At 35.0% G+C, this 10722-nt stretch overlaps 1 protein-coding gene across 1 annotated transcript; it reads right to left on the reverse strand.

Annotated features, from left to right (window-relative positions):
• Positions 1–6393: 6393 nt before the first annotated feature.
• Positions 6394–8775, reverse strand: LOC121412466 (baculoviral IAP repeat-containing protein 7-B-like). Its single transcript, XM_041605279.1, has 4 exons — positions 8072–8775; positions 7615–7766; positions 7014–7128; positions 6394–6644 (listed from the first exon to the last, which is right to left on the reverse strand). The coding sequence occupies exons 1-4, from the start codon at positions 8673–8675 to the stop codon at positions 6394–6396; spliced, it is 1122 nt and encodes a 373-aa protein (XP_041461213.1). The 5' UTR covers positions 8676–8775.
• Positions 8776–10722: the final 1947 nt, after the last annotated feature.

A 10722-nucleotide genomic window follows, 5' to 3' on the forward strand; every position in this document is an offset into this window, starting at 1 on the left:
CAGAAATTTTAAATATACAGTGCGTATCAAAAAAAAGTTTACACTTTGAAAAAGCCATGGGAATTAAAAAATATACAACGTGTGGGTAATTTTTTCACATATAATCTTTGGTTTGGGTCTCATCTATTCAATGAAAGTAAAAGTTTTGACAGAATGTTGCACTTGAGTGAGCACTGTCCATTTTTGTAAAGCTCGCAGAAATCTGTTTGCGCAGAAATGCTCGTTTTCACGCTGTGTCAAGGGGAAAGGGCGAAATCAAACCTACCCTGCGAAACATTTCTCATACATTTCCCTTGCACTTTTAGTCAGTTGAATGAAACGGATACATTCAAACATTTTGTAACAGTTTTGCCACCCAAATTGAAATTTTAACAGGTAGTAAGCACAACCTTTACCATTTTTGTGCCAGCTGGATCTGAGGACATAACTGAATCTGAACGAAAGTTTATATCAGACATCTCCAGCATTTTTCACTAAGGTTTTATCATTTAAAGTGGGTTTACATTTCATTTTTCATTCAATACTTGTTTCTCCACACTTTTCCCAAGCTTCACAATGATTAACAAAATGGAAATCAAGCCTAAGTCATTTCGTGTAAATCACAGCTCAGTGTAAAGCAAATATCGTCACAATGGCCTTGGTGAGTGGGGGAGTGGGGTGGGGCGCAATACACTCTTCGATGTGTTTTGGGCAAGGAAACAACTGAAAAAAGGGTAAAAGATATCTTCAAATCAATTTTACCAGCTAAATTTCATGTGTTCTTCATATTAAGGTCTACCTTTATTTGCATAACTATTTCAGAGTTCTGCGCAAATCATTTTCACCAACTTTCCAAAAGTAAGTGGGGCTCACTCAAGCGGAAATATTTTTCGACAGTTATATCGTCATTTGCTTAAATGGATCTGTACCAATATTAAAATGTGGAAAAATCTTCAGGATATTACAAATTTATAATTTTACAGAACTTTTTCTAAGTGTAAACTTTTTTTTGATACGCACTGTATAAGCTCTGACCTGATCTAAAGGGACATTTTAATAACTTTTTTGCAGTTAGCCATGAAGACGATGCGACGTTTGAACCAGTGGCGGCGGAACGTATTTTCCTTGTGGGGGCAAAGCAAAAAAAGGGGCCAATAGGGGCAATTTGGTGCAAACGTATATTTTCACCATGAGATTTTCATCTGTGTAAAGAGGTTGTGTGTTTTGTAGTAATTGAATTGAGCAAAAAAAATTTAAGTGATCACTGATTGATAAATTATATATTTACGTTTCATTTCTGCGAGCGTAGCGAGCAAGCGGTTTGGGGGAAAAATCAAATCTGAAGATGTAAAATTCGCCTTTTTGGTCAATTACTGTTAAAAGGGCATCCTTGTGAGATGTTGCGAGCGAATCACGTGCTCAAACTTTTGGAAATGTTATGTAGGCCTAGAATAATAATAATGATATATTATTTACCCAGGGAAGCCACTTCAGTTCTGAAAACTGTTCTCCCAGCTATTAATATTTTTTTACAAGAATGCTTAGAATGTCCAGTTTTCAGGTTGGAAAATCGGAAAATTTTGGCTCACGTTTCTCGCTCGCATCAAGTATTGTTTATTGAGGAACTCATTCTATTCCTGGTTACAAAAAAGTATAAAATGTCCAGTTTTCAGGTGGAATATCACAAATTTTAAGCTTGCGGTTCGCGCTCTCATTATTTAGTTCGTGAGATATATATTCTATTCATGAGTCAAGATTACTTAGAAGCCTGTTGAATATAACTTTTTACCTGAGAAAACTCTGGTAAAAACTGAAAACTAAGGTTAGTCTGATTTCCGCCATTGACTTTAGCACAGGCCAAAAACTCCGGTAAAAACAACCTGAGTTTTCTCAGGTAAAAAGTTTTATGCAACGGGCCCCAGGTTAGTATATAAACAAATTACAGCTCGCCCTCGAGTTAATTCTTTAGAAAGATACACATCTTTCTCACGATTACAAAAAATGCTCAAAATGTTTAAGTTCACGTCTTGTTACATGAAATGTCTACTAGTTTGAGCTTGCGATTCGCGCTTTCAACATCTCACAAGGATCATTATTAGTATTAATTTTATTTTTATTACCAGCAGAAGCTGTTATTAAAAATGACATCCCATCCAATACAAATCCTATTATCTAGAGGTTACTCGCACGCGACCAACACACTTGATCCCCTGCATCTTTAAACCATTTGCTTAGGCAGCAATTGCTCAGATAAAATCGAAATTAGCCTATATATGCTTGATCAGGGCGCCTATTTTTAATGAAATACATGCTTTTGGCCACAACACACGCATGTATCATCGATCGTTATTACTATCATTGCATAATATCGTGTAATCTTGTAATGACAACACCGTTTTGTTACCAAAATGAATAATTTTCATTTTCGGAAATACGAACCTTATTTAATTTTCGGATTAGCGAACCTTATTTCGTTTTCGGATTAACGAACCTTCGGAATTACGAACCTTATTTCGTTTTCGGATTAACGAACCTTATTTCGTTTTCGGATTGACGAACCTTCGGAATTACGAACCTTATTTCGTTTTCGGATTAACGAACCTTCGGAATTACGAACCTTATTTCGTTTTCGGATTGACGAACCTTCGGAATTACGAACCTTATTTCGTTTTCGGATTAACGAACCTTATTTCGTTTTCGGATTGACGAACCTTATTTCGTTCTCGGATTGACGAACCTTCGGAATTACGAACCTTATTTCGTTTTCGGATTGGCGAACCTTCGAAATTACGAACCTTCGGAATTATGAACCTTCGAAAATACGAACCTTCGGAATAACCGAACCTTCGGGATTACGAAGCTTCGGAATTACGAATGTATGCGGATACGATATTGTTTATATTTGAGGGGAAAAATGGAATTAGAGAAGTAATGTTCAATTTGTTATGTGTATAACTTGAAATTTTAATATTTCGTTTTTTTTAATTGAATTTCAATTTTTGATATGTTTTTTATCATTTTAATTTTCTTGGATTTAACTCCTTTTTTGAATAAAACCTTAGTCTAATGTCATTTTTGCTCATTGAAGTATGGCTGCACGCCGCTTATTGGTTGCGGTCATATTCTTCCATTCTCGCAACCCGTTCATGAACCTAAGCTGGGACTTCATTAGATCCCTTAGAAATCATAAAATTCCTGTTGAAATAAAATGATGGAGAAATCAAAATTTGTGTACATATAATTTTATTTATTCACAAAACCAGAGCGATAAAAAAATTCAGATTGCATGTGAGTCATTTCTAAAACATAATTATTGGGTTGATTATGTTACTCAAGAAAATATATTCTTCTCATTAACTCTTTTTTCAATATTAAATAGATAACGAATCAATCGATATTAAATGGAATAACATAACAATCTAAGACGATTCGTAATAAATGCCGGTAGAAAGTATAAAATTTCAAATTTGATTTACGAGAAGATATGTATTTCATTTAATTAAAATCAGTTGGAACATCTGATGGAACTCATAAATTGAAATGAATAATTCATGTTTCAAAAATATATCCAAATATCTATATTCTCCTCAAAAACTTATAAAACGCACCGTAATTCATGATCATGAAATACAAAAGAAGAAGGACTTGCATGTACAAGGACTTTTTCGCATGATACCTAAAATCTTAGTTCGAATTATTTTATTGCATCCACAACTTCAAAGTGTTCTTTGTATAGTGCAATGAAAACATAATGAAAGTTTTAAACGAAATAAAAGTAGGAGCCGTATAAAAACATAGAGAAAATTGACAATTTTCATTCCATATTTTCCTATAATTATCACTGTCAACAATCGAGTATTTAAAGGTGGATAAAAACATGTGAGAGTAATTAAGGGAACAGGTTTATTAGTGAGTTAGCCTTTTATTCAAAAGACAGACAAAGTGTTGCGTGTAAACCGTGGTACAGGATGCGTGGTAAACTTGGCAAACACTGTGGTAAAACATGACCCCTTTTCATTTTTTTTTTCACTATAAATCTTGGTTCCATTTATATTCTTAATTCAAGAGAATATATGAACCAACGAAGTCATGGGTTTACTCATTCGTGAGATTCATGTTGTTATTTGCAGCTTGTTAAGTTAATGATTGGTGTCATGATTTTACAGCAAATATACTGGATACAGAGGTGCGTGATGATCTATGCGAAGACAAACATGACACCCACCCATGATTCGATCTTAAATCGATAATAACAAGACTTTGGCCTCATATGAATTACTCTTTAAATATTTCAAACAATCTGATAAACACACAAACAATATATTAATGGATGGATTACTACTTTACTCATAAACAAGATTCATGCCACGTTTTGCAACCTGTTTACCTGGTGATATTCTTTAATAAAAGCAAACGTACTGTGTATTATACTATATCGGTTGTATCTGAGCCGCCATGATCATGATGATAAAGACACCAGTTTGTTGTGCCTTGGTATTGGTATTTATTGTCCATATCACAATGTTAAAAACAATACAAGGTAAATGTATGTACATGATAAAATCCAAAGTATAGTGACATGACGTCCAATGGATGGATGGGGAGAAGCAAAATTCAAATAACCCGAATAATTCATCAGTTTCTTAACTATTTCGCATTATCATTATTGATTTATTTTTAATACGCTTGTCTCGATCAAATCTTTTTAATTTGTAGTTCTGTTATTTTCCGATTTAATTAAGGATTTGATTTTTGCTTGATTGCAGGCCGAGACATTGATGAGAAAAGATCATGTACAAATCTAACCACTCTACTTTACTTACACTGCAGTAGGTTTTTTATACGAAGGGCAGTAGTATCCATATTCGATAATTTTATCAAACTTCGCTGATGTAGGTCTATGAAGTTGAATTATAATCATGAAATGGAAATTGATTGCTAACTTGGCCAGCAAAAGTCAGTTCAATTAGTCTATGACTCGAAGTAACAAATAGCTTTCGATTTTCAGCGTTCTGTGAAATTTCATGCAATAAGACTCTATTTATATGTTCATGTATTAATATTTCATTTTAAGTTCAACTCGGCTGTCAAAAACCTTACCGTGTTGAAATATATTTCAACTTTCTATCGTATCAGGCTAAACGTCAAATGCAATTCGCCGATAGCTGGTAATGTGTACGCCACACGATGGGCATTTGACAGCAACGCGGGTACATTGAAGACATGCCACTTCATGGTTACATGGAAGCAATTTGGTAGCAACATCTTGCGTCCTACAGATCAAGCAGGATGCACTCCGAGTAGTCTGTGGATAGCCAGTCCGTGGTGATGTTGGCAAGGGTTCTGCAATGTCGAGGAGATGGGTTTTGTTATAAGACGTTTGAGCAGATGACCTCTCAATAATATTTTGAATAATGCAAAATATGTTTAGCTGTCTTACATGCCTAATTGATCAATCACAACACACTTTGAAAAGGGGTTAAATTTTTGCACCATTAGGGGTGCACCCGACTGATACAATATCAGCACACTTTAGGGTGCAAGTTTGCACCCCAACGGGTGTAGAGGGTGAAAACTTGCACCCTAAGGGGTGCTGTTATTGTATCAGTCTAGGGGTGCAAAATTGAACCCTTTTCCCTTAGTGTGCACCTGCTTTCAATGAATAAAAGAAGTTCAAACTATCTATAGAACTATTCCTTAAGTTGGAAATAGATTTGTTTCCGGATTGTCAAAACCGTGCGATGATTTGAAAAGAGGAAACATTTTGAGGTCTATATACGACTTTTGTTATCTCAAGTCAGTGTGCGTAGGCATAGTAATATGCAATGGATAAAACGCCATATTCAGAAGCTGAGAATGTAGGCGTTCCATCTCCATCCCATTCTAAAAAGTTTTACTCACGATTAACAACTGAAGATCTTGAAGTACCGAAGCCGTTTTGATCTGACCGAGTGTTATGTGACTGATCCTGTCTGTGACCACCGTCTAGCTCAAAGGCAGCAAGCCTTTGCGTCTGTGTAATTAAATGAAAAAAAAACTAAATCTTGACATTGTCTTCCTTCCATTTCTTGATTTTAATGAGACATTTTATCATTTGCAAGCTTGTTACTAGGATTATGAGTGACGTAAATTATTCAATATAAGTTTTTTTTAATTTGGTTATTTTTGCTTTTCATCTTATTTTCAATATATTTGTTATCATATTTTCAATATAACTGTACCACAAAAACAATGTATATTCAATATTGGAATATTCGAGTATCAGAATTCAAAGAAAATTCTACGGATCAATCTAAATGTCCGCCATATTACTGAGTTATGATGTAAACATTACTTTCATTCATTTCCATTTTCAAAGCTGTACTATTTTCATAATGTATTAACTTGTACTTTTTTAACCAACAGTTATACAGTTTAACCAATAGTACACATTTTGCTGTTGTTCACCTGCATCTCAATATTTGGCACTGGAGATTTCGGGTTGGTCTTCTCTGCTGCCTCCAAAGCCTTGATGAAGTTGTCTGAAGATGAGAAGTCGATGCCTGTTTGACGTAGTTGCTCCTCGAGGACGCGGCATACAAGGGCTGCGTCGAATCCAGTCTTGAGAATGATTCTCATTGTTGGACTGCCCATCATCATTACTAAGTCGTACCCAGACACTTGTTCTGAAATGAAGGGTATATTAAACTTTACTCTGTAGAAGTTTGTTTCCTTTTAAATCCGATTACCTTGAACATACAATTAACATTACAATGGCGTCTTAGCATCTAAACACCTTAAAGTACTTTCCGATGTATATAAAATCAATCTTGAACAATCTTGATTGAAATCAACCTTCAGATTATGTCCCTTTAATACATAAACCAAGCCTTTTTCTGTTACTTAATTTAAAAGTATATCTGTATTTGAGTCTGTTAGATGGAATTTTCAAATTATTGTTTCTGGATTTATTTATTCAGCACTATGTATAGGGTGCATATTCACTTGGAGCAACACATTTAAACACCATACATTCCTACCATGAGCATCATTACCTGTTTTGTTTGGGGCTGACGCGGGAGTGTTCTGGGGATTCAGCGCAGAAGCAGTTGAAGTGTCTCTCGAATTCATTTCCTCTTCCTCGCGTGTTTTATTGTTCTTAAAGTAATCCTGTGAAACATGTCATAGATTATTTTTACATTTGATGCATCATGGACGGATAATTTATATATTTGTAATTTTTAAAGCATTAAATAAATGAAGACCACGTAAGATAAACGCATGGACAAACATTGTGGAGAGATTGCCCACAATAGTTAAGAAAATCGTCCGTTGTCAAGATACCGATCACTGTAGACTCCACAACGCAAGGCAAACAAAAAGGAAAGAAAAATAAATCAAAAAACAATAACGGAGATGAGGGTGTTAAATCAATAAAACAGCATGTAATCAAAGCAACATAAAATTCACCATTCGGGATATACTTAATTTAACGCATTTTAAGTTGGGAATGATAATGAATGTCTTCATTAAGAGCCTAACAAATTCAGCCATTGTGCTGCGAACAATATATTAAATGAAAGTTCAAATGAACCAATGGTATCGATCAAAATTGAGAATACAAAATATCAACAGAGACTTAGATCCCGAACTGACCTGTACGTCATTGACGAAGTCCTCGCCCTTCACGTCAAGAAGCCACTTGCATGTAGGAAAGTTTCTTGCATGCTCGCACCAAGGTTCATCATCTTCCTCCCAGCATTCAATACCACCACCGCAATAGAAACATCTAGTCCTGTCATCAGGACCTGCAAAGTTGAACAGTTAAAATAATTGTAATACATGCTTGCGGAAAGTAGAAGTAGTAGTCCCTGAGTGGGGAAGGGGTAATAGCAATATAACAAGGTATAACGTGTTTAATGTAGCTGGAGAGGTGATAGGGTATAGGCACCCCAAACTAAAAAACACACACACACACACAACAAAAACTTTAAATCATCTGTGACGCCCATTATTCATTAAAAGGAGATAATTAATTGTAAATAATTGATAATCATATAGCGTGTATTAATAAAACACCTTGTTTTAATGCTCTATTACTTTATCGTCATACCATTTTTGAAAAATCCAGCGTTGGCCAGCCACCTTAGGGATGAGGAAGGCAGTTTGAATTCGTCTGACCACTTATCACGGAAGGTGTCGAGTCTATCGAGTTCCCCCGAATGTTCAGGGTATTTAGCTAACATGGCTAATGTCAGCCTTCCAGAGAAAGATGTTCCACAGAAAGCGTCTACATAATCATCTGGAGTGATCAAGTTACTGGTATCGGATGGATCCACTACCACTTCTCCATCAGTTTCACTCTTTGACTGAAGGGACTTCTTCATTTCATTCCACATTTCAATCGTAATATTAAACTTCTCCTCATTTTTCACCATCTTACATAGTGAATTCTTCTCTTCATGTCGACCCTTAGCGGTTTGTCCCTTTTCCCACTTATCAAGTCGGACTCTGCAGGAGAAGCATTCCACGAAGTCAAATATCCCAAGGTAGAAAAAGCCAGCTTTCGCAAGAGGTGCAGGTCGAATCGGACATGATTTGCTCCATGTTTTAAATGTTTTTATCCTTTCCACTTCAAACCTCATTTTCTGCAGGTCATATCTTGCCTTGAATTTGCCGCGTACGCTGGCATGTGGGACGGTAGTATTGACAGCCATATTCTCCTAGTACTGTAGTATATAATGCTTCTTTTAGATGAACTCGTTGATCTCAAAAGAGTGAGTTCGGCGTTTTCGAAAGCTAGTTGCACATAATATGTTTATATCTTAGATTTGGCATTTTGAGACACTCTTGTACCTGTAGATTTTAGACGGATAAATGAGAAGAGAAATCGAACAATAAAACATTTAATATGTATGCAACACATGAGGCACAAAAGATGATCAGATAATATGTACACTTGGGTATTCATTTCAACATGATGAAGAGCTAGCCTCGCATAAGTCACAGTATTTTGCTTTGAGAATGTTTGTTGAATTATTGTTGACTTTTGTTGTTGATATTTTCTTCTTGTTATTATAGGCTATTTAGAGCGTGAATGTACATGTACATGTATAAGTTATCAAGTCTTTACGAACTCTATATCGAAATGTAATTAAAGTTTACTTTACCTTTGACCTGTTGCATAAGATTTTATTTCTAAAAATCAATAATTTGAATTTCAGGTTATAGCACGCTTCTTCCATTGTAGAAGAAAAAAGAAATTGGATATGATAAAGAATAACCTGAATTTTCTTTGACGTGATATTATATCATTACAACATTATCCACCCACTGATCTCCTCCAAAGCATTCTTTTTATTTGAAAGGGGGTGAGGTGAATGAGTCTTCAAGTTAAACGAAACAGAGAGGACGCCTGGACATCCTGGGTCGAATAGGTAAATATTTTTGTCAGATTTGATACATAAACCCATTTCATGATTCATTCACTTACATGACCAAGTCATGTAGTTTACCATCATTAATCTCAACTTCGCACAATATGTTAATCACTTGAACTCACCTGATATGTAGCAACCGTTTCCTCATCTGGATAATATATCTTGCTGTGATGCAGTATAGACTTATCAAATCGATATTCTAATATATATACTGGATATTGTTCGCAAAGATGAGCCTGTTGCGAATGGATGCAGTCTATTAACCACAACCATGACAACCATGAGGCAATTTAACTTCTCCATCTTGTACAGTTATGCTTTAGTTTGTTAACAATCCCCTCGTAGTATACTGCGGATTGATAACATCCAAGATCTTCCTGATATATTTAGCAATTACCAAGGCCTTATTGTGATGCAGAACATATCATCCACAAGATTTTATTGAAATATACTTGATATAATCGTAGATTTCACATTCTGGACCTTATGGTGAAATAGTATTCACTGCTCGCAAGATCTAGTTAGAATTCCTTTTTACATTGTTAACAGCATATATCTACCTTTCATGCAGTATATATATTGTTCATAAGATTCGAAGTATATACTGTAAATTGTTAACCAATATCATATGTGAAGCTGCATATACGATCACATGATCTGTCTGGAATATTAGGAATACCTTTAAATCGTTGACATCCCAGCCCATAACCTATTGTGATGCAGTATTGTTCACAAAATCTGACAGGAAAAACATGTAAATTACAAACGACCAATAACTTAAAAAATTGTAATTTGCAAATAACCAATAACTTTCTGTGATCACGACGATGCATATATATTGTCCACAAGATCCGGCTGGAACACACTGAAAATTAATAACAACAAATACCTTTTCAGATGCAGTATATAGCTCACAAGATCCTTATTCCATTGTGATCATGATGATACAGTATATAATGTTACCAAAGTCTGATTAGAATGCACTGCAAATTGTGAACAACCAATATCTTTACTCTGATGCATATATATTATGCACATAATCTATTCCGAATTCTAAGTTATCAACAATCAATATCTTAATTTTAGGCAGCATGTATTGCTCACAAAATCTGATTGGAATAAATTGTTATCGCTAACAACCAATAACCTATTGCGATCATGATATTACAGCGTATATTGTTCGCTAGATCTGGTTGGAAAACATTGGAAACTGTTAGCAATCAAAATCATATATGATGCTGTATATTTTGCTCACAAGATCTGATTGGAATAAATTGTAAATTGCCAACATCCAATAACTCATTGAGAACATGATAATGGATTG

Source organism: Lytechinus variegatus, chromosome 4 (assembly GCF_018143015.1).
Source record: "Lytechinus variegatus isolate NC3 chromosome 4, Lvar_3.0, whole genome shotgun sequence".
Classification (NCBI taxonomy): Eukaryota; Metazoa; Echinodermata; class Echinoidea; order Temnopleuroida; family Toxopneustidae; genus Lytechinus; species Lytechinus variegatus.

Bases quoted from the DNA above. Each gene is read 5' to 3' on its own strand.
- LOC121412466 (XM_041605279.1), bottom strand. From the start codon at position 8,675: ATGGCTGTCAATACTACCGTCCCACATGCCAGCGTACGCGGCAAATTC. The intron at 7,767-8,071 runs GTATGACGATAA...TCAACTTTGCAG, and splicing joins CGCTGGATTTTTCAAAAATG to GTCCTGATGACAGGACTAGA. The intron at 7,129-7,614 runs GTCAGTTCGGGA...CATGTTTCACAG, and splicing joins ACTTCGTCAATGACGTACAG to GATTACTTTAAGAACAATAA.